The sequence below is a fragment of the Phyllobates terribilis genome, unplaced genomic scaffold (genome assembly GCF_046119375.1).
Source record: "Phyllobates terribilis strain yellow unplaced genomic scaffold, ASM4611937v1 Scaffold_1__5_contigs__length_1240528914, whole genome shotgun sequence".
Taxonomy (NCBI): domain Eukaryota; kingdom Metazoa; phylum Chordata; class Amphibia; order Anura; family Dendrobatidae; genus Phyllobates; species Phyllobates terribilis.
The window spans coordinates 1,031,937,152-1,031,961,978 of NW_027362761.1; the positions used below are offsets into that span (position 1 = coordinate 1,031,937,152).

The following is a 24,827-nucleotide window of genomic DNA, read 5'->3' on the forward strand; positions in this document are numbered from 1 at the left end:
GAGTTTAAGTCCTCTTTCTCTGAAGAGGCAATTTGCATATTATTTTTTTGAGGGACTTATTAAAAAAGCACCAGGAAAATCCCTTTACAATGCCAAATGTGCTTACTCTAAACACATACAAATTCGGAATTACATTTTTCTTACCAAACTGACTTGATCCAGCATATATACTTTCATGGTTCTTACTGTGGTCTTTGATGTAAAGAACTGGAACAAAGCTGGACCCATAGAGAACTCCTGCTCCTACCGCCATTAATGACCCTCTGTTACAGACAGAAAGGACAAGAGGAAAATTAGTCATCTTGCTGTTAAAGTAAAATATACTTGGAGCCCCTTAGTTCATATTAGTGAACTGCATTAATGAGTTGTTCCCTTTCAAAAGTATTTTTCCTATAAGTTCGTTTAGTAGAAAAAAAAAAATCAGAGTCTCAATGGCAGCTCCCGATGTCTGTTGTCTGCAGTGCTGACGTCACATCAACAGCGCTGCAGAAAACTTAATTTAATGGCTCTGCCGGTGTAGATGGCACAAGCCACTCAGAGACGTTGATCTCGGTTGTCTGCAGCGCTGTTCACGTGATGTCAGCTCCTGAGCGGCTTGTGCCGTCTACAAAGGAAGAGCCATTGAGTTCAGTTTTCTGCAGCGCTGTTGATGTGATGTCAGTGCTGCAGATAACAACAGACATCGGGAGCAGCCATCGAGATGAAGCACTAGACCGGGACATGGTAAGAAAAGTTTAACAACTCAGGGCACTTATAAGAAAAACTTTTCTGAAAAAGGACAACACCTTTAAAAACAAATTCAAAAAAAGAAAAAACTGGCACAAAAACTGCATGTGTAATCATCCCCAGTGGCCTAATCATCAGTATGCTTTATACCTTTTGAGAAGCGGTAAGTTTACCATCTGATATAACAATATGTCATGCAGTCATTGTGAGTAGATAACTAGATGATTAATATGTGGGCTCATTGCAATCCATATAACTCAGACATATAGAACTGGTCATGGCAGAATGGTCCGAGGCGGCCATCTCTTTACATTTCGCCTATTGTACATCTGAATATGCTGATGATTTGCTTTTTTAATGAACACGATTTGCTTACATTATTCGCCTCTGTAAAGGTGATAATTGGTCCACCCATGATGAATCTGTAACAGCGTCTTCCTGAGTGTTAATCTGCAGGGAAAAAAAAAATCTGTAAAAATAATATACTGTAGGAAACTTTTCTACAATATATGTCCAATTTAAATTCCTCGCAACTTTGTGCAAAGTATTCACAGCAGCAAAGATTGTGTCTGTCGTTGTTGCCCGAATGAAAACGCTAGTACATTGTTACAAACTCGCAGTTGTGGAGCACGAGGTTTTCAAAACTGGGTTTGAACAAGAATGTTTTTTTCAGTGTCACAAACTTGGTAAACTAAAATCCAAAAGTACATTAAAGTCAATTTCCAGATATAGAACACCGATGGTATATCATTAGGATAGGTCATCAATATCATTTGGTAGGGATCGGACTCTCAATATCCCTACTGATCAGCCATCTGTAGGCACCGCAGCCACTTCAACATCTATAGTGTGTTCTCAATGGTGCAGGGTACGCCAGCATTGTACCATTCACTTTAAGGGGAGAACGCTGCAATGCCCTGCACCACCGCTACCAAGTACACACTGTGCAAGTAGATGGCACAACACAAAGAATGAAGCAGTTATAGCACTTGTAAAAGTACAGCAGCCCTTTGATCAAAGTGGAAGGTAAAAGCTGGTTTCCCACTAATCTCATATTGATCTACAGAATAGGTCATAAAAGAATGATCACTAAGGTTTTGCTCCCATGATGAGTATTTGGTGAATTTTTGATGTTGCAGATTTTCTGCACCAATTACGTAAATTAGTTTACTTGTGTTTTTTACATGCGTTTTTACAGCTGCAATTTTTGTCTTTTTTTTGGCAAGTCGTGTTTTAAATACAGTTTGTTTATGATACTTACTGGCATTTGGATTTTGACAAAACGTTATTGATACAGACGTGTGCAGATTACATGCAGAAACGCCCTAAAAATGCATATGCGTTTACACCTGCGAATTTTCTGCATCTAATGCAATTCTATGGGAAAAATCCACACATAAAACTCAATGCACCCACAAGAGAAATTGGCATGTTGGGCATTTCAAACACGCACAGCAGGTCAGTTTATATTTCGTACAAAATAAAAAAAACAATCTCACTGGGTGTAAGACTTCTATAAAGCTCATCCATATGCAGCATCAACAACTCATCAAGTGTCCCATGATTCATGATGTTGAAGTACTCCGGGTCCCCTATGTGAATACAGCAGTGGTAATACATGTGTACTACTGATCTTTAACTGACAGACAGTGGGGTGCACCACCAGAGACAAGTGGGGTGCACCATTCAGCTTTCAGTCAGTCCCACAGACAATGAATGGAGCGGTAGTGAACACCACTTCATTCAAATAATGTCCATGGGCCAAACCCTAGAAAAGACTAATTTAGTCATTAAAAGTTCTCAGCAGCCACAGTAAACTTTCCCAAAAAGTGATAAAGAAATATGATAAATATCTTCATTTTTTGCTAAAACCTCTACTCTTTCCCAACCAGATAAATAATACATTTGTACAGCAATATGGAAAAGAGAAGAGACATGTATTCTACCCACCAATACAAAGGGCTGTAACAGAAGGAGGTTTGTAGAATACGTACACTATTCCTGAGAAGTGGGGTGCTTTCTGATTCTGGGGTAACACTTTTTACTTCAGTTTTCACAAACAGAAAAATAATTGCACTAAAAAGCAAATACAGATGTTGCATTTAAAATAACCAGAATAAATCAAACACGTTTCACACTTCTAAATAGCCACAATCTGCAGAGGGATAATTTTTTTACTGATTTCCTAGAATATAAGGTATAATGTGTGCACACCCCTTTAACACATGGTACTCCTGGCACATAAGATCATGGCATATGAGATAATGGTAGAATTGTGGGAATCATAGACAGATATTTTGTCCACATCATCTGTCCATCTAATGTCAAAGTGAACTCCCCCTTGAGCTACTGTAGTGGTGCGGACGTGGGTTTCATTGATCTGATAAGGTTTTTTAGGTGCTAACGCTGCAGTCTGTGAAGATTGTACTTTTAGGCCAGGGCATCACGGCAACGTGCCATGTGCCATTTGAGATGGAATTGCGGAATCTCCTCTAATGATTTCCTGCATTGCGTCCTGTAACCTCCAGCCACTGCGACACCGAGTTGCAAATTTTTCCAAACATGTTGGATTTTCTGCTGCTGCGAGCAAGTCGCCTGCCGTAGATGTAATACAATTTGCATTCGACTGTGTCTTGGCTGTTTTTTCACAGCAAGATCACTTCTCTAAAATGGTAACGTGTGACAGCAAGTCGCAGCCAAGTAGCACAAATATTTCTGGTCGTGTGACTTGTTTGAGAAATGGAGTCGTCATGTGCTCCATCATCACAAATACTAATGAGCCAGGAATAGTCAAGCAGGTGTTTGTTACCCCAGACTAGTCCTATATGGACGTGTATTGATACTACGGTCCTAGCATGACAGGTATTGTTTGCAAGCTGTCAATCGTGGTCACGGAGGAATGATTACAAGTTCCAAGGCAGGATGAATCTGTGGGAGATACACAGGCAGGGATAGTGCTGCCTCATTAGCACGATTCTGTGGAATACATATGTCTACTGCAAAGATTGCAGAATAACTGAGCACATGAGATAAAAGAATCTAGATTCATACCGTAGTAGTGGTCATTGACAATGAGGGATCTGACGGGAACACTTTAAAGGGTTTGTCTGGCCTTGGGCTACGAGTCTGCAGTCACTATGTGACTGCAGACTTGAATCCTCACATCTCACGCACTGCATGCTGTGAGAATTCTCCAGTGCCAGAAGCAGAGGCCGCATGACCGCAAGTAAGCGATTTACACACTTGCAGTCGCGTCTCAACTAGACGTGTGTGACCTTGCTCAATGCAAGTGTAATGATTGATGCCGGACAGGTCTAGTCAGAATGTGGTCAGAAGTATGCAAATCGTACACTTACGGTCACATGACTGCCCGCTCCAGGCACTGGAGAATTCTCACAATATGCAGTGCGCGCGATGTGAGGATTCACAAGTCTGCAGTCACACAGAGTGACTGCAGACTTGTGGCCTAAGCCTGGACAACCCCATTTATACTTTTTGGCTATGACAAACAAATTCATTATTTCCCCTCTGTATGTATATGGTACTATCTCTGGGTACAGCAGTAGGTTTCGCTCCAGTTCCTGTGAAACTACAATTCCAGGGTATGACCTTACAGCTGCAGACGGCATGCTGAGAGTTGTAGTTTTACAACAACTGGGATGAAGTAAGTCGTTGACCCCTGAAATATCATTTGCAGATAGAAAAATTGATAACAGGTAGCGTGCAGCAGGTTGCTTAGCCTGGATCTAGATCTTTACAGAGGGGTAGAGGATATATTTGGCATGGAAGGTGCTAACTTAAGAATTTATTTCTAAACTTTACAGCCATGATTCATTAAGCTGTAGTAAGACACCTTAAGGGTACAGGCAGATGGCCGTATAAATGAGAACAAGATTGGAGCGCAGTGCACAGACTGGCCGGCAGCTCTACTGACCCAAGCGTGACAGGTTCATGTATGTATTCCTATGCAGCTGTCATGCTCGGAAGAGCCGATGGCCAGTCTGTGCACGGTGTTCCGATCTAAGTCTGCATTAAACTGACAGCACCTTAAATAGTCACGTAATTTTGACGCTTGAATCATGAAGTGGTGTGTGCCTCTTACTCCATCATGCCTCTTCATTGAGATTAGGTGTACAACACCAGTCTTAATGAATTGGGGCCTATGTCCTTTTGTATTACTCCCAAGATGCATGCTAAAATTAATATCTCACAATCATAAGAGGGAGATTTAATAATAGGTTGGAAAATATCCTGATGTAATACATAGCTCTTTTAGGTGTGCGTGATATTCTCTTGTAAATACTTATTGGCAATAGCATAGCTCACACAGTCCACTTTGTATCATCTCAATTTTAGGTTCAAATTTTGTGCCGATTTCAGTTTTTCTAGTTGTGGAGATCACCATTAAAAACAAAACAGAGGTGAAGCTCTAAATCCATTTATATAGATACACTGCTCAAAAAAATAAAGGGAACACTCAAATAACACATCCTAGATCTGAATGAATGAAATATTCTCATTGAATACTTTGTTCTGTACAAAGTTGAATTTGCTGACAACAAAATCACACAAAAATCACCAATGGAAATCAAATTTATTAACCAATGGAGGCCTGGAATTGGAGTCTGCCCCAAAATTAAAGTGGAAAAACACATTACAGGCTGATCCAACTTTGATGTAATGTCCTTAAAACAAGTCAAAATGAGGCTCAGTATTGTGTGTGGTCTCCACATGCCTGTATGACCTCCCTACAATGCCTGGGCATGCTCCTGATGAGGTTGCGGATGGTCTCCTGTGGGATCTCCTCCAGGATGGCACATCAATGCGAGCTGTGGCAAGAAGGTTTGCTGTGTCTGTCAGTGTAGTGTCCAGAGGCTGGAGGCGCTACCAGGAGACAGGCCAGTACACCAGGAGACGTGGAGGGGGCCGTAGGAGGGCAACAACCCAGCAGCAAGACCGCTACCTCCGCCTTTGTGCAAGGAGGAACAGGAGGAGCACTGTCAGAGCCCTGCAAAATGACCTCCAGCAGGACACAAATGTGCATGTGTCTTCCACAAACTGTTAGAAACTGACTCCACGAGGGTGGTATGAGGGCCCGACGTCCACAAATGGGGGTTGTGCTCACAGCCCAACATCATGCAGGAAACTTGGCATTTGCCACAAAACAGTCGCCACTGGCGCCCTGTGCTCTTCACAGATGAAAGCAGGTTCACACTGAGCACATGTGACAGACGTGACAGAGTCTGGAGACACCGTGGAGAGCGATCTGCTGCCTGCAACATCCTTCAGAATGACCGGTTTGGCAGTGGGTCAGTAATGGTGTGGGGTGGCATTTCTTTGGAGGGCCGCACAGCCCTCCATGTGCTTGCCAGAGGTGGCCTGACTGCCATTAGGTACCGAGATGAGATCCTCAGACCACTTGTGTGACCATATGCTGGTGTGCTTGGCCCTGGGTTCCTCCTAATAAGATAAGATAAGATAAGATAAGATATACTTTATTTATCCCGGAGGAAATTGCGGTATCACAGCAGCAGAACACAGATCTCGAACATGACACATATGATAACATAACATTTGGAATGCTTTAGACATTGCTTTTCAGACATTTGTTAAACACCCCCATAGCTGTTGGAACAAACGATCTCCTGTATTTTTCCTTTTTACACCTTAGTTGTATTAGGCGATTGCTGAATGTGCTCTTCTGTTTCGCAAACAGTTCATAAAGCGGGTGTGTGTTGTTGCCCATTATAGCTCTGCACTTCTTCTTAATCCTATCCTCTACCACCTCTTCAAAAGTCCCAAGCTGTAGGCCCACCGTCGCGCTAGCCTTCTTTATAAGTTTGTTGAGCTTGTTGGCGTCAGCAACACGCACACTGTTACCCCAGCAAATTATTGCCGCAAAGGTGGCACTAGCCACAATGGATTGGTAGAACACCTCAAGCATTTTGCCACACACATTAAAAGACCTTAACTTCCTTAGGAAGTACAATCTACTCATCCCCTTCTTGTAGACCTTCTCCATGTGGCACTTCCAGTCTAGCTTGCTATCCAGGTAAACCCCCAAATATTTGAAACTGTCCACCATCTCCACATCCTGACCGTCAATGGTAACAGGTAGGCATACCTTCTTGCACCTTCCATAGCTCATCACCAACTCCCTGGTTTTCTTAACATTTAGTTCTAGATGGTTAGCCTGGCACCATACTACAAAGTCCGCAACCACCCTTCTATATTCCTCTTCATCCTGGTCCTTCCCAATACCGCCAACTATCACAGAGTCATCCGAGTACTTCTGGAGGTGACAACGGTCTGATTTATACTGAAAGTCAGCTGTGTACAATGTAAAGAGGAATGGCGACAGCACTGTTCCCTGCGGGGCTCCGACACTGCTCAGTACACTATCTGATGTAGCCGTCCCCCACCTAACAAACTGTGGCCTATCCGACAGGTAGTCAATTATCCAATTCACAAGTCCCTCATCCACCGCCATTTTAATCAACTTTCCACGCAGTAAGAGTGGCTGTAATGTGTTGAACGCACTAGAGAAATCAAAGAACAAAGCACGCACTGTGGTTCCATCATTGTCCAAAAAGGAATGTACTGTTTGTAGCAGAGACGCTATAGCATCGTCCACCCCCAGTCCCTGCCGGTACGCAAACTGAAGAGCATCAGTATGCGCCATCACCCTCGGACACAAGTGAGCAAGTACTATTCTCTCCAAGGACTTCATCGCATGCGATGTTAAGGCCACCGGTCTATAGTCCCCCGGGGAAGCCGGGAAGGTAGTCTTGGGAACCGGCACCAGGCAGGAAGTCTTCCATAGCACTGGTACTCTCTTTGATTGTAAGCTCTGGTTAAAGAGATGCTGGAAGACAGTACACAACTCATTTGCACACACTCTGAGGACACGTGGACTGAGACCGTCAGGCTCTGCTGCTTTGCCAATGGCCAGCTTACTAAACTGGTCCCTCACATCATTTTTGGAGACCGAGAAATGATCTATTTCACCCCCTGTTAATTTAGCTAGTTGTTCCCCGGCCTCCTCCCCCTTCCCTGCTGCTACCGCACCTTTATTGCTGAATCTATTGAAGAACTCATTCATTTCATTAGCCATTCTAAGTCCACCACCCCCCTGCTCCGACCTTGCCTTAAACCCAGTCACTAGCTTCATTCCAGCCCACACCTCTCTGGAGCTTTTTTGTGCAAATTGATTTTCTAATTTAACTCTGAATGCCTCACGAGCAATCTTAATTTTCCCCTTTAGGTCTCGCTGTATAATTTTCAATGCCTCCTTGTCCTTCCTTTTAAAAGCCAGTTTTTTCATGTTTAGTAAATGTTTCAACTCTTTTGTAATCCATGGCTTATTGTTTGCATAACACCGAATCTCTTGAACAGGTACTACAATGTCCATACAGAAGTTGATGTAATCAGTAACTCTGCCAGTAATCTCATTAACATCACAATTCTCTTTCATGGTACACAACTCCTCCCAGTCTGTACAATCAAAGCAGTCTTGTAACGCCTCCTCTGCTGCTGGACACCACTTCCTTATCTTTTTAATTGTCACTGGTTGTTTGCGGACGTCTGGTTGGTAAGCAGGAGACAATAGTATGAGGTTGTGGTCAGATTTCCCCAGGGGGGGTAATGCAGCCGATGAATAAGCATTCTTAACATTAGCAAAGAGGAGATCCAGTGTGTTGTTGTCCCGTGTAGGACATTTGACATATTGATAGAACTTTGGTATTGCAGATGAGATCTTTACTCGATTGAAATCCCCAGAAATTACAGTTAGAGAGTTTGGGTGTTTAGTCTGAAGCCGGGCCATCACCCCTGACAACACATCCCCAGCAGCCTCTGGGTTCGCACATGGTGGTATATACATCACAACTACAATAACAAGAGTGAATTCTCTAGGCAGATAGTAAGGCCTGAGGCCCACTGCTAACAGTTCAATATTTGGACAGCAATGTTTCTCCTTAACAGTTACATGCCCCTGATTGCACCATCTGTTGTTAATGTAGAGTATCACTCCTCCACCTTTTTTCTTGCCGCATCTAACTCTCTCTCTATCAGCCCGAACCATTTGAAACCCTGGTACCGAGACACATGAATCTGGGACCTCCTCATGCAGCCAGGTTTCTGTAAAGCACATGAGACTGCATTCCCTAAACTCCTTCTGGGTCTTACTCAGAGCCAGCAGTTCATCCGACTTATTTCCCAGCGATCGTACGTTACCCATGATAATGGATGGGACCACTGGTTTAAACCTTCTCCTCCAGGACTTGATCTTCTTGCCTGCTCTGCAGCCTCTGAAAGGTCTCCTTATTTCCCGTGGAACATTCAGTATTGCCACTGCTGGAGAAGACTTTATCCTGCGCAGTTCCAGAAGACGATCCCTAGAATACACTGCTCGTTTAGCAACAGACCTAGGGTCCACCATCCCGTCATTGTTTCCACCCGTCACACCAGTCCTCTCCATGGCAAATCGTATGCAGTGACCTCCACCGCTCACATATGGCTGTATCCCTGTCACAGGCTGTGGGTAGCAGCATGCATCCTTCAGTAGCATTAGCTGAGATGGTCCGTATTGCGTGCCCCAGAGTGTCTGTACCTGCAGGAGACTTGTAAGTGGTAGAGGAAGATCCAGGTGCAGATCTCGTGCTGTGTGCCCAGCAGCAGTTGATAGTGTGGGAAGTGTTGCATCTTCCATCCCCAATAGACAAGTATACAGGAACGTTGCAATCCAGAGAAGGTAATAAAATAATAAAATAAAATAACTGTAACAAAACTGTAACTGAAATAAAGTAGAAGCTTCTGCTGCTGCAATGGGCTGCCAGTAGTCCGGCGCCGTATTGTCTCCACCAATACAGGACAATGCCAGACCTTATGTGGCTGCAGTGTGTCAGGAGTTCCGGCAAGATGAAGGCATTGAAGCTATGGACTGGCCCGCCCGTTCCCCAGACCTGAATCCGATTGAGCACATGTGGGACATCATGTCTCGCTCCATCCACCAACGTCACGTTGCACCACAGACTGTCCAGGAGTTGGCGGATGCTTTAGTCCAGGTCTGGGAGGAGATCCCACAGGAGACCATCCGCAACCTCATCAGGAGCATGCCAAGGCGTTGTAGGGAGGTCATTCAGGCACGTGGAGGCAACACACAATACTGAGCCTCATTTTGACTTGTTTTAAGGACATTACATCAGAGTTGGATCAGACTGTAGTGTGTTTTTCCACTTGACTTTTGGGGGAGACTCCAAATCCAGGCCTCCATTGGTTAATAAATTTGATTTCCATTGATGATTTTTGTGTGATTTTGTTGTCAGCACATTCAACTTTGTACAGAACAAAGTATTCAATGAGAATATTTCATTCATTCAGATCTAGGATGTGTTATTTCAGTGTTCTCTTTATTTTTTTGAGCAGTGTATATTAAACAATGCACTGAATGGTAAAAACTATATAATAGAAATGAATAAAATGATATTCATGGGAAATATTCACACTAACCTAATGGCTATTGTGACATTTTTACTTACCAATACCCCGAGTGCATCACAGTCACATTGTATATACACTTAAATAAATCACCACTATAATCACCAAAAATAACAGAAAATACCTTAATGCTGAGAGACCGGCTCCTGCATAATTCAAATACGGCCTTTCCACCTCTTCCGGATTTATTCCAAACAGTCCAAACCTGTGAATACAAAGTCTTGTAATCTGCACCCGGCATCCTAATGCTCCAGCAGCATGAAGTAGTTCCTTACTGGCCCAGTGTCAATGTCTCTGGAGACGTGCATCCTGGGAATTATGGTCTGCACACTGGGCTACATACGGTTTTATGGCATCAAATCACCTGTCCGACTGCATCTCAGGAGAACGGCCAAGTTGTTACAGATGCGAGTACAAGCTTATTGTCTCCAATGTTTCCATCAGGAGTGGGACAGACCGGGCTATTATGGCCTTAAAGAGAACCCGTCACCATGAAAATGCCGTCCAATCTGCATGCACCATGTTATAAAGCAGCGGGAGCGGAGTTCATTGATACAAGTTTGAGAGAAAAGATTCAGTATAACCTGTGTTTTCATCATTCACACCTCTGATCTTTCTGGGATTTTGGGTCCAGTCGCGGTCCGATCAGTGACTGACAGCTGTCTCTGTATAAGTGTGCATATAGAGACAGCTGTCAGGACTGTCCACTGGACCCAAAATCCCAGAAAGATCAGAGGTGTGAATGATGAAAACACAGGTTATACTGAATCTTTTCTCTCAAACTTACATTCAGTCTGATCAGCTTTTACTGCTCTATAACATGGTGCCAATAGATTAGAATGCATTTTCATAGTGACAGGTTCCCTTTAATGACACAATTTGTTCTTTTACATTTAAAGAAGCCCTCATCCTCCTCCTCCTCCTCCCATCAAAGTTTTTATCCTCTTAATATATTGCAGCCATCATATTATATAGCACTGTGTACTTACAATTGCTCATTTTGCCTTTCTACCCAGCTAATTCTTCTCTTTTCCATTAGGTCTATGAGATCACGTGATTAAAAACAGACTAGCTGAATCCTTCAAAGCTCTATGTAGAAACAGGAGGTCAATTTTCCCAGCATGAGTCATGAGTCACTGCAAAAGTCAATGGCAGGGGGGAGGAGGGAGCAGCAGAGTCAGGAGTTGAATAAGGGAATGATTTCTGCAGGGAAAAATACTTCCAGTTTCTACATAGAGCAGAGAAAAGAGAAGAATTAGCTGGGCAGAAAGACAGAATGAGCAATTGTAACTACACAGTGCTGTATAATATGATGATATATTAAGGGGATAAAATCGCTGACGGGAGGAGTGCTTCTTTAAATATTGTGATGTTTACCTGGAAGCAAAAAAAAACCCCCAAAACATGATATCCTTATTTTGCGGCCATGGAATTATTACAGTAATATCTATTTTATATAGTTTTCTTTATTTAACTTTTTTTGCATAATACAGGAACTTTAAGAAAAATCCTTTGTTTTTTTTTGTATCACTACCTTCTAAGAGCTATAGCCTTTTATATTTTTTTGCTGAAATGGCTTGTTTTTTGTGGGTCGACACATTTTCCATAGGTAACATTTTGGGAACATGACTTTTTGATTACTTTTTATTCTGGAGGCAGAATGCACATAAACAGCAATTTTGACATTTATTATTGTTTAAAGGGGAGGTCCACCTTTAGGGACAATCTTTGTTTCTAACTTAAATTAATGTAACAGGGGGTAAAAATCATTTTAGCAATTGGTTTCAATAAAAATTTTGTGCGGTTTGCCTCCTGTAGCCGCAGTATTACATTGTCTATGCAGAATGAGGTAACGGGGTCAGCCACATTATATTTATTTTATCAGATGTGTTGAGGACATGATTTATGGCACTTAATATTATATAGATATGACAGGTTCTCCTCCTGCTCTTGTTCCTCCCAGACTGCACCGCTCTTCTGTCCATACAATGGCTGCTCTTGGAGGAGCATATGACCAGACCTGTCCATCAGCCTCCTCCAACTGAAAACCTCACATGAAAAACTGCTTTTCTATTGGAGGAGGCTAATGGACAGGACTGGTCACATGCTCATCCACGAGCAGCCATTGTATGGACTGGAAAGCAGTGCAGTCTGTGAGGAAAGCTGAACTAACAAAAGCAGGAGGAGAACCTGTCATACTTACAGTGGGTACGGAAAGTATTCAGACCCCTTTAAATTTTTCACTCTTTGTTTCATTGCAGCCATTTGGTAAATTCTAAAAAGTCAAAAAACTGAAAATATCACATGGTCATAAGTATTCAGACCCTTTGCTCAGTATTGAGTAGAAGCACCCTTTTGACCTAGTACAGCCATGAGTCTTCTTATGAATGATGCAACAAGTTTTTCACACCTGGATTTGGGGATCCTCTGCCATTCTTCCTTGCAGATCCTCTCCAGTTCCATCAGGTTGGATGGTGAATGTTGGTGGACAGCCATTTTCAGGTCTCTCCAGAGATGTTCAATTGGGTTTAGGTCAGGGCTCTGGCTGGGCCAGTCAAGAATGGTCACAGAGTTGTTCTGAAGCCACGCCTTTGTTATTTTAGCTGTGTGCTTAGGGTCATAGTCTTGTTGGAAGGTGAACCTTTGGCCAAGTCTGAGGTCCAGAGCACTCTGGAAGAAGTTTTTATCCAGGATATCTCTGTACTTGGCCGCATTCATGTTTCCTTCAATTGCAACCAGTCGTCCTGTCCCTGCAGCTGAAAAACACCCCCATAACATGCTGCTGCCACCACCATGTTTCACTGTTGGGATTGTATTGGGCAGGTGATGAGCAGGGTCTGGTTTTCTCCACACATACTGCTTAGAATTATCACCAAAAAGTTCTATCTTCATCTCATCAGACCAGAGAATCTTATTTCTTATAGTCTGGGAGTCCTTCATATTTTTTTGAGCAAACTCTATGCGGGCTTTCATATGTCTTGCGCTTCTGTCGGGCCACTCTGCCATAAAGGCCCGACTGGTGGAGGGCTGCAGTGATAGTTGACTTTTTGGAACTTTCTCCCATCTCCCTACTGCATCTCTGGAGGTCAGCCACAGTAATCTTGGGGTTCTTTTTTACCTCTCTCACCAAGGCTCTTCTCACACGATTGCTCAGTTTGGCTGGACAGCCAGGTCTAGGAAGACTTCTGGTGATCCCAAACTTCTTCCATTTAAGGATTATGGAGGCCACTGTGCTCTTAGGAGCCTTGAGTACTGCAGAAATTCTTTTGTAACCTTGGCCAGATCTGTGCCTTGCCACAATTCTGTCTCTGAGCTCCTTGGGCAGTTCCTTTGAGCTCATGATTCTCATTTGGTCTGACATGCACTGTGAGCTGTGAGGTCTTATATAGACAGGTGTGTGCCTTTCCAAATAAAGTCCTATCAGTTTAATTAAACACAGCTGAACTCCAATGAAGGAGCAGAACCATCCAAGGAGGATCACAAGGAAATGGACAGCATGTGACTTAAACATGAGTGTCTGAGCAAAGAGTCTGAATACTTATGACCATGTGATATTTCAGTTTTTCTTTTTTAATAAATTTGTGAAAATTTCTACATTTCTGGTTTTTTTCAGTCAAGATGGGGTGCAGAGTGTACATTAATGAGAAAAAAATGAACTTTTTAGAATTTACCAAATGGCTGCAATGAAACAAAGAGTGAAAAATTTGAAGGGGTCTGAATACTTTCCGTACCCATTGTATATAGTAATAGGTGCCACAAAATCAAGTCCCCATCACATCATTTTAATGAAACGTTAATGCAACAATTGCATGCATTTAAATGGGTATTCCTATATACAAGATCCTGTCCCAATATGTAGCAGGTGTAATAATAATATTAGCAAATATCATCAATTAGAGATGTAATATAGTTCAGCATTAACCCCTTAAAGAGGTTGTCCGGTCACAGTGCATTGATGACCTATCCTGTTGTTTTGAATAGGAGCTGTGCTGCAAAGGTCGGCAGCGGCCGCTACCCATTGAACGGAGCTGTAAAGTACAACTCTATTCTGAATGTTTACATCCGGGGGCCGTCTCACCAAATGACTGATGACCAAAAGAACAATTCATAATTAGTATCCGTGCGTTCAAAATGACCCACACTCTACAACTTTTAACATTTTTTATTTTTTTATGTAAAGAGCATAAAAAAGAATACTTACACGGGTATTCCCATCTCCAAGATCCTTTCCCAATATGTAGTAGGTGTAATAATATTCACTAATCACAAATACTTCCAATTAGAAATGTAACCAAGCAATGTGAACTGAGGTCTAAGATGGTAGACATGCAAGAAATAGGAGCATGTTCAAACTAGCAAAAAGAAGCAAAACCTACAAAAGACAAAAATATATCTCATACCCTACCATCATTATATATAAATGTAAAGCAAAGTTGCATAATAAATATAGGGTACTTAGTGAACTATTTTTGATCAAAAAAAGTATACAAGCCGTCCCACCAGCGGCAAGGTGACCCTAAATTGGGACGGTACCTATACTGCCTATATTAAAAACCTTACTGTATATCAAAGTTGAAGTAATGCATATAAAAGGGTAGACAAATAGGACCGGGTCCCAACTCCAGACCACCTAGGCCCGTGGTAAGCTACATATATACCAATCAGCTCAACAAAGGGGATGCCACACCCTTAAATTGCACAGAATGCAAACAAGACAAAAAACCAAGCAATGTGAACTGAGGTCTAAGATGGTAGACATGCAAGAAATAGGAGCATGTTCACACTAGCAAAAAGAAGCAAAACCTACAAAAGACAAAAATATATCTCATACCCTACCATCATTATATATAAATGTAAAGCAAAGTTGCATAATAAATATAGGGTACTTAGTGAACTATTTTTGATCAAAAAAAGTATACAAGCCGTCCCACCAGCGGCAAGGTGACCCTAAATTGGGACGGTACCCTTTGTTGAGCTGATTGGTATATATGTAGCTTACCACGGGCCTAGGTGGTCTGGAGTTGGGACCCGGTCCTATTTGTCTACCCTTTTATATGCATTACTTCAACTTTGATATACAGAAAGGTTTTTAATATAGGCAGTATAGGTACCGTCCCAATTTAGGGTCACCTTGCCGCTGGTGAGACGGCTTGTATACTTTTTTTGATCAAAAATAGTTCACTAAGTACCCTATATTTATTATGCAACTTTGCTTTACAATTAGAAATGTAGTATAGTTTTTCTGATTCACTATGTCTCTTTCCTCAAGTGCAAGCATTGCAGGACCTTAGCTATCCATGGTTACGACCACTGATAAAGTGACAGCTAGTTGCTAGTGGTCGTAACCATGGATACCCAAGGTCCTGTAATGCCTGCACATGAGGAAAGACATAGCAAATCAGAAAAACTATACTACATTTCTAATTGGAAGTATTTGTGATTAGTGAATATTATTACACCTACTACATATTGGGAAAGGATCTTGGAGATGGGAATACCCGTGTAAGTATTCTTTTTTATGCTCTTTACATAAAAAAATAAAAAATGTTAAAAGTTGTAGAGTGTGGGTCATTTTGAACGCACGGATACTAATTATGAATTGTTCTTTTGGTCATCAGTCATTTGGTGAGACGGCCCCCGGATGTAAACATTCAGAATAGAGTTGTACTTTACAGCTCCGTTCAATGGGTAGCGGCCGCTGCCGACCTTTGCAGCACAGCTCCTATTCAAAACAACAGGATAGGTTATCAATACACTGTGACCGGACAACCTCTTTAAGGGGTTAATGCTGTCATCTATTAATGTATATGAATTCTATATAGATTATATATGTAATACAGTGTTCATAAGAGGACATTTTAGGGGGAAATTTATGAGCATTCTGAACCAAGATTTTAACCCTTTCTAGTGTACATGCCATGTGACATATTTGCTAAGGGGTTTAGATACTTTTTACACCCCACCAGACACTACTAAAGACAGAGTGCCTAAAAAATGTAGTATGGATAAAGATCTGCTCCAGTTTTCTAGTTAAAAATTGTCTTAACCTAAACCAAAGAATAACTGGTATAATTACTAGACAGTCTAAAAAATGCACCGGATTAGCAGCCAGCATGGGTCACTGTGACAGATTTGCAACATTTTAAGATTGTCTAGTCTGAATTTCTGCTCTGTATTATACAGAATTTGTCAGTCTGCCCCAAACTTTTCAACAAGGCAGATTGTCTTAGCTAGTGCAGACTTAGACCAGACAGTGTTAAAATGCGCCAGATTTATCATAGTTATGCGCTTTGATAAATGTAGCGCATCTTTAAATTATCCACTCTGAGATAACATCACATATTCTTCAGCTTACTTTGCTCCAAAAATGTGCACCAAGATTGTAAATATATACATTGTCAGTACCTTGAACTCGCCCAGCCAGTAAGAAGGTTTGTAGAAGCCCAAAGAAGAAGTCCTAATCCAAGTCCTATTGTCTTTACAATTGGAACGACTGTTATATTACCTGGAAAGAAAAAACAACATTACACAGCGGCACAAATATCTGATGTTAGATGTGTTTTCCACAACAAATAGCCCTCTCTCTTAAGCTCAGTCATTCAATCTAGTGCAGGGGTACCCTGAGCTGTTGGTATTTTGATTGACAGCTCAGCTGTCCAATCTGAGACTGGGAAGTGCAGACCTTCCTTCAGTTGTTTCCTGTTCCAAGTGATTACCCAGCTACTTTGCTGAGCTATCAGTCCCAGTTCTCTGCCAGACGTAGCATTTGCTCGGTGTTTTGCCTTGTATTCCTGTGCTCTGCTTGTTTATCTATTGCTGCATGACCTTGGACCTCGTTCTGACCATCCATTTGCCTAGCCCCTTTGCTCTGATCCGTTATCTTCCTGGTATTTTGACCTTGGATTATGACCTGACTTCGCCTTTCTCTTTACCCTTTAGTTTACTACGTGCTCTCTGGCTAGATCCTGAACCATGTGAAAGTCAGTAATGGCCAGTGATGGTGCCCCCTCGGGACCTAACATTTATTATCCATCTACAGCTTAGAAACTCATTAAACAAAGGCAGGCCTAGCAGGACCCTAAAATAGCCATAATACTATGTAGATGAGGGTAATGGCACAGAAGCAACATCCTGATGAACAGTCACTCACACACCCATCATCCATGAAGGTGTGGGGCAGAGGTTAGTCCCAAGGTTACTTGTAGTGCACCACGCTCTCGAATAGCAATTAGTGCCGCCTAAACTATTACATCAGTCAGTCCGCCCAGCACCTTCTAAGTGCATCACACAATGACCTGACAATCTCTTCTGTATGTATTATTTGTTTGATAAAGGCCATTCTTAATAATTCAGCAGCTGATTAAAAGCCAGTTCCAGCAAGACGCAAAAAAACCCACAAAACTATATGGGAAGATTCTACACATTCAACATACTAATGAAAAGCCGGTCACATACCAAACATTCATGAGACACACGACAGTTTAGCATTTCAATTAAACACTGATAAGGCATCATATAGAAGTGGTGCGTCCATCATGCTCTAAACTAGCCTCTGAGACCAGTGAGAAAATCACAAGATCTTTTTTTATCAATACAGATTGTAATATAAAAAAAAAAAGCCAATTATTTTTAAAAATACATTTAACATAAAAATAAAAATGTAAACAATAGTTTATTTTCTGATGATATATTCCCTTTAAGTGATAAATGATCCTGTAGATGCACTAATCACTTATACAGGGCTCTCCAGCCAGGCGGGTGGACAGCAGCGTACTGCCACTCCACAGCTGAGTGATGATCTGCTTCACTCCACTGTGACGACACAGACAGAAGTGATTTTGGCTTGTATCCTTGAGACACATTATGGAACGTTGCGCTATTGTTGTACTTTAGTCAGAACAATTGGTCGAACAATAGGCTAACGTACAAAAAGCTTTCTGGTGTGCAAGGTGGTGACGACATGTTTTTTTCTGTGCTCTCATGAAGAAAATGTAAGGCATGCTCTAAAGGCACATTTAGAGGGAATCTGTCAGCAGGTTTTGCTATGTAATCTGATAACAGATTGATGGAGAGGCAGAGAGTCTGATTCCAGCAATGTGTGACTTACTGATTTTATTGAAACAGAAACATACAGTCTAGTGTTTTATCAGCAGGAAATGTACAGGACTAAGTGTCTCGTGACATGTAGTCCTCCTGCTCTGTATAACCCTGCCACCTCCACTGATTGGCAGCTTTCTGCCTATGCACAGTGTACACAGAAAACTGCCAATCAGTGGTGTGGGAGGGGTTATACAGAGCTCAGCATTCATAGAACTGGGAGATCTGCAGCAGAGAAAACAGCATGAAGACCAATACATGGTACACTGTGGTAATCGGGGTCTCAGCCTCTACATCATTCTGCTCTCAGATTACATAGCAAAAACTTGGTGACAGTTTCCCTTTAATAAAGTAAGACTCTGAAGACACATACGTAAAACACTGTGAAAGGTGGCAGGCGACCATTGTTTGGGCCAAAAAGTGGCAAAAACGGAATAAAAACTAAATGTGCTTTTTTTTTTTTTTACCTGTAGCCCAAACACAGCCTCCAACCATAGCGAGAGGCCAGAACCTGGGACAACGAAGAATTAAATTCACCACTAAAGCCACTATCCATATTGACGCGCAGAGAATCCACTGGAAGAACATGCCTAAAGACAGAAAGCATCAAATCAGTGGCAGGAAATGAAAGCCATCATCTTCAAGATTCTCATGCTTTTATAAGATTTCCACACAATTTAAGCTAAGTGCACATTGCGTTCCTAACCACTATACTCCTCAGGTATATGATTGAAAATGACCCCCTTCTGGATGGCTGAAATGGCATAACAGGGCTCCATAGAAATAAAACCTGTACAGCAAGTTATACATTTCTTATGATGGCCCTCCGTACAGGAAAGTGCATACCAGCCATATACAGGTGAAAAGACAGCTCTGCTGGCCTCTAGTGAAGTGAACAACGGGCTATGGAAACATTAAAGTATATGCCAGGAGCTTCTCCCAGCGTACACACTTGCCTAAGGGTACAGACACAGATACATACAGTGCCTACAAGTAGTATTCAACCCCCTGCAGATTTAGCTGGTTTGATAAGATGCAAATAAGTTAGAGCCTTCAAACTGCAAACAAGAGTAGGATTTATGAACAGAAGCATAAATCTTACAAATCAAAAAGTTATGTTGCTCAGTTGAATTTTATTAAATTTTAAACATAAAAGTGTGGGTCAATTATTATTCAACCCCTATGTTTAATATTTTGTGGAATAACCCTTGTTTGCAATTACAGCTAATAATCGTCTTTTATAAGACCTGATCAGGCCGGCACAGGTCTGTGGAGTTATCTTGGCCCACTCCTCCATGCAGATCTTCTCCAAGTTATCTAGGTTCTTTGGGTGTCTCATGTGGACTTTATTCTTGAGCTCCTTCCACAAGTTTTCAATTGGGTTAAGGTCAGGAGACTGACTAGGCCACTCCAACACCTTGACTTTTTCCCTCTTGAACCAGGCCTTGGTTTTCTGGGCTGTGTGCTTTGGGTCGTTGTCTTGTTGGAAGATGAAATTACGACCCATCTTAAGATCCTTGATGGAGGAGCGGAGGTTCTTGGCCAAAATCGCCAGGTAGGCCGTGCTATCCATCTTCCCATGGATGCGGACCAGATGGCCAGGCCCCTTGGCAGAGAAACAACCCCACAGCATGATGCTGCCACCACCATGCTTGACTGTAGGGATGGTATTCTTGGGGTCGTATGCAGTGTCATCCAGTCTCCAAACGTCACGTGTGTGGTTGGCACCAAAGCTCTCGATCTTGGTCTCATCAGACCATAGAACCTTGAACCAGTCTGTCTCACAGTCCTCCAAGTGATCATGAGCAAACTGTAGACGAGCCTTGACATGACGCTTTGAAAGTAAAGGTACCTTACGGGCTCGTCTGGAACGGAGACCATTGCGGTGGAGTACGTTACTTATGGTATTGACTGAAACCAATGTCCCCACTGCCATGAGATCTTCCCGGAGCTCCTTCCTTGTTGTCCTTGGGTTAGCCTTGACTCTTCGGACAAGCCTGGCATCGGCACGGGAGGACACTTTCAAAGGCTGTCCAGGCCGTGGAAGGCTAACAGTAGTTCCATAAGCCTTCCACTTACGGATGATGCTCCCAACAGTGGAGACAGGTAGGCCCAACTCCTTGGAAAGGGTTTTGTACCCCTTGCCAGCCTTGTGACCCTCCACGATCTTGTCTCTGATGGCCTTGGAATGCTCCTTTGTCTTTCCCATGTTGACCATGTCTGAGTGCTCTTCACAAGTTTGGGGAGGGTCTTAAATAGTCAGAAAAGGCTGGCAAAAGAGATCTTTAATCCACACATGTGAAGCTCATTATTCTTGGTGCCTGAACTACTTCTTAAAACTTTAGGGGGACCAAACAGAATTCTTGTGGTTTGAGGGGTTGAATAATAAATGACACTCTGAATTAACTTTTAACGTTTTTAAAAAAAAAAAAAAAAAAAACACAAAAACAAAATTTGCTGCAGTGCATTTCCCACTTCCAGGCTGATCTACAGTACAAATGTCACAATCCCAAGTTAATTCCGCATGTGTCAACCAGCTAAATCTGCAGGGGGTTGAATACTACTTGTAGGCACTGTATATATTTTAGCGCGTCCTGTGTCGGTTTGTAACCAAAATATTGCCGCCATGTGGTTGAATGATCACATAAAGTGCTAAGGCATTTATACACATTGGCATTGGGACCTGATTTCTAATTATTTATACCGTACAGGACACTGTGGTCCGCACCACCAGCAGAGTAGGGGGTGTGGAGGGAGACCGATGCCGCATCACCCACTCACCAGTGTAGCGGAGATTGGGTCCTACTACACTCAGTCAGTGCCCACATCGAAGCACTGTACAGGAACATACAGCGTGACGTGGGTGGTACCAAGCAGGAGGATAAGGATGCCATCGCCTCCACACTCACTCCACTGTGCCCTGCACTCTGCAGTGTGGCGGCGAGCGGCCCCCCGCTATACTAACCTGCGAGTTTGGCTCAGTTGCTCCGGCTTCACCAACCTGTGGCCTGGCCGCTCCTTCTGCACTAGCCGCCCACATTGATGTGCTGTTTGTAATTCCGCTAGATCATTTTCATGAGCATGGATATTATATATACATATACCCTGCAGTCGTTGCACTCTGCCCATAAGTGGATGTATTCTCTATTGCACCATCCTTGTACAAGCTATTAGTATCCATATATGTCAGTACATGAGCAACATTCACCAAAAATACACAAACCATGGTGACGTGTACACCAGGATTTCTTACCATCTCCAGTGTCAAACTTCTTTACAGGGACAAAGTTAGACCCAAATAAAACAACCGATATGACGGAGGATGTGAAGCCGAGGGCTAAATGAGAGCTGTTACTGCTGTCAGTATGGTTACTGTCCGTCAGCCAGTCCTCCATGACTCAGTTTCTATGGGATCTGTCTCTTGATCTACAAAATAAAAATGAAAAAAAAACGTCTCTTTCAAAAGAAAGTCATAAAAAAAAAAGCTACACGGCCAAACGTCATCATCACATGTAGGCGATGGTTACACAGAGATATCAACCCTAAAATGTCCTGTTTTCTACTTATATTTAGCATATACCATGTACAGCCACATCGGTAACCCATAGACTTAATGGCATCTATTTATCACCCATCATGAGCTTTTCAGCAGCTACTATAGCCTATGGGTGACAGATGGCCTTGGATCACCCATTTGATATATTGGCATCAGTTGAACATATATGTTGTGAATAGTTATTGAAGAGCTCATCAGGTATATATCTTATTGATGCCTGTGATGCATGTTATAAGGTGGCATCCATCACTGAGAGATGGAGTAGCCTAGCCTTCCCCCTAGCAATGCTCTGTGATCTGAACTGCTGGACAACAGACTCAAACATTATAGCAGTGATCCCCAGCATGCGTAACTTCAGCTGTTTATAAACTACAATTCCCATCATGCCGTTAGCTGCAGACTGTCCAGGACTGACGGGAGGTGGAGCGCCACAGGTCAGGGACCACTGCAGTATAGCAGCAGAGATTTGTGCATGAACACCAATACATGGTACACTGCGGTAATCGGGGTCTCAGCCCCTACATTGCAGAAAGCGAATGAAGAAGAATCAGTTCTGAAGTGGTGGGGGTCTCGGGTCGGACCCATATACTTATTAACATTCACAGGATACGAGATCATTTATTGATAGGCTGATGGGGGTCTGAGACCCACAGAAGGGAGCAATTTTATCCCCACTGGACAGAGCAGTAGTGCAGATGATGAGCCGCCACTCCTGTTATTAACTATGGGGCTGTCAGGCCCCGCACTCGGCTTTTCCCGGCAGCCCCATATGGAATGAATGGAGCGGCGGTGAATTTGCACCCTGACAGTCCATTCTAACAGGTCAGTGCGTCACCCAGGGGTCTGCCCCACCACCACCAATCAACAGTTATACCCTATACTGTGGATGGGATCATGGCTTTCACAGGACGACCCCTTTAAGGAAATATAACTTAAAAAAAAATCACATTTAATTTATTAAGTTAGCAGTTTTAAAAGCATAACTGCAAGATGTCCAAGAACGATGGGAGTTGTAGTTTTGTTACAGCCGATCAGGGAACATTCATGTAGTAAAATAATAACGATGTGTTACAGTCTGTCCTTATAATAGAGCGCTTGTCGCTCACTGTCTGGTGCGCTGTACTGGCCCGCACCTAACATCACTGCAGACAGTTACTGACACCGTGCAGAGCTGCGGAGAGACCAGACACAGGCGCAACTCACCGGCTCTGCGGCTCTCACCCCCGGACTCAGCGCACTGGGCTTTGTTTCCTCATGCAGCCGGTCAGGTGACTTTCTTCCTGATCACGTGACATAGAAGTCCGGTTCTGTATTGTGTCTGCTCACCTCCTAGCGCGCAGCCGAGAAGCAAAGCAGATGGGCGTGGTCTGTAGCTGCAGCCCGGCTGTTCTGGTGTGCGGTCAGGAAGGGGCAGTGCTGGTGTGCTGTCAGGAAGGGGCATTTCTGGTGTGCTGTCAGGAAGGGGCATTGCTGGTGTGCGGTCAGGAAGGGGCAGTGCTGGTGTGCGGTCAGTAGGGCCATTGCTCGTGTGCGGTCAGGAGGGACAGTGCTGGTGTGCGTCAGGAAGGGGCATTGCTGGTGTGCTGTCAGGAGCGGTATTCCTGGTGTACGGTCAGGAGGGGCATTGCTGGTGTGTGGTCAGGAGGGACAGTGCTGGTGTGCGGTCAGGAGCGGCATTGGAGGTGTGCGGTCAGGAAGGGGCATTGCTGGTGTGCGGTCAGGAGCGGCATTGCAGGTGTGCAGTCAGGAAGGGGCATTGCTGGTGTGCAGTCATTAAGGGGCATTGCTGGTGTGTGGTCAGGAAGGGGCTTTGCAGGTGTGCGGTCAGAAGCGGTATTGCTGGTGTGCGGTCAGGAGGGGCATTGCAGGTGTGCGGTCAGGAGCGGAATTGCAGGTGTGCGGTCAGGAGCGGAATTGCTGGTGTGCGGTCAGGAGCGGAATTGCTGGTGTGCAGTCAGGAAGGGGCATTGCTGGTGTGCAGTCATTAAGGGGCATTGCTGGTGTGTGGTCAGGAAGGGGCTTTGCAGGTGTGCGGTCAGAAGCGGTATTGCTGGTGTGCGGTCAGGAGGGGCATTGCAGGTGTGCGGTCAGGAGCGGAATTGCAGGTGTGCGGTCAGGAGCGGAATTGCTGGTGTGCGGTCAGGAGCGGAATTGCTGGTGTGCGGTCAGAAGCAGTATTGCTGGTGTGCGGTCAGGAGGGGCATTGCTGGTGTGCGGTCAGGAGCGGAATTGCTGGTGTGCGGTCAGAAGCAGTATTGCTGGTGTGCGGTCAGGAGGGGCATTGCTGGTGTGCGGTCAGGAGGGGCATTGCTGGTGTGCGGTCAGGAGGGGCATTGCAGGTGTGCGGTAAGGAACGGTCCTTGTGCAGAGGGGGATTCGCTGCATTTATTACTTTACTAATCTCATCTCTGTCTACATACAGCTTCCACCAGTGTAAATTACTCACAAGAAGAAATGTTATTGCGTTTGGGTCACAATTTAAGCAATAAGGGCAATATTCTTTAAACATGCAAGAACTGCATTTTTTCTAATTGAGTTTTTTGGAACTGAAAATATACACTGCTCAAAAAAATAGAGGGAGCACTTAAACAACACAATGTAACTCCAAGTCAATAACACTTCTGTGAAATCTACCTGTCCAGTTATGAAGCAACACGGATTGTGAATCAATTTCTCCTGCTGTTGTGCAAATGGAACAGACAACTGGTAGAAATGATCGGCAATTAGCAAGACACCCCCTATAAAGGAGTGGTTCTGCAGGTGGTGACCACAGACCATTTCTCTGTTCTCATCCTTTTTAGCTGTTGTTTTGGTCACTTTTTCATTTTGCTATTGCTCTCACCCTTAGAGGTACAGTAGCATGAAGCAGTGTCTACAGTACAACCCACAAAAGTTGCTCAGGTAGTGCAGCTCATCCAGGATGGCACATCAGTGCGAGCTGTGGCAAGAA

The 24,827-nt window shown here is 43.5% G+C and overlaps 1 protein-coding gene across 5 annotated transcripts in view; it reads right to left on the bottom strand.

Annotated features, from left to right (window-relative positions):
• The window catches only part of TMEM144 (transmembrane protein 144), a 39,713-nt gene extending 16,440 nt beyond the window's left edge, over nucleotides 1–23,273 (bottom strand). For 2 of the 5 annotated variants that reach the window (XM_073644813.1, XM_073644804.1), the window contains exons 1-8: nucleotides 23,081–23,268; nucleotides 21,575–21,747; nucleotides 18,789–18,911; nucleotides 16,630–16,729; nucleotides 10,349–10,429; nucleotides 2,721–2,802; nucleotides 1,103–1,176; nucleotides 145–263 (exon numbers count right to left, since the gene is read on the bottom strand). In XM_073644813.1, coding sequence (XP_073500914.1) covers nucleotides 145–263; nucleotides 1,103–1,176; nucleotides 2,721–2,802; nucleotides 10,349–10,429; nucleotides 16,630–16,729; nucleotides 18,789–18,911; nucleotides 21,575–21,716 — 721 coding nt within the window. In that variant the 5' untranslated portion in view covers nucleotides 21,717–21,747; nucleotides 23,081–23,268. Of the gene's footprint in view, nucleotides 1–144; nucleotides 264–1,102; nucleotides 1,177–2,720; nucleotides 2,803–10,348; nucleotides 10,430–16,629; nucleotides 16,730–18,788; nucleotides 18,912–21,574; nucleotides 21,748–23,080 lie in introns of all 5 variants that reach the window. The other 3 variants (XR_012247797.1, XM_073644790.1, XM_073644780.1) reach the window with 3 other exon arrangements.
• Nucleotides 23,274–24,827: the final 1,554 nt, after the last annotated feature.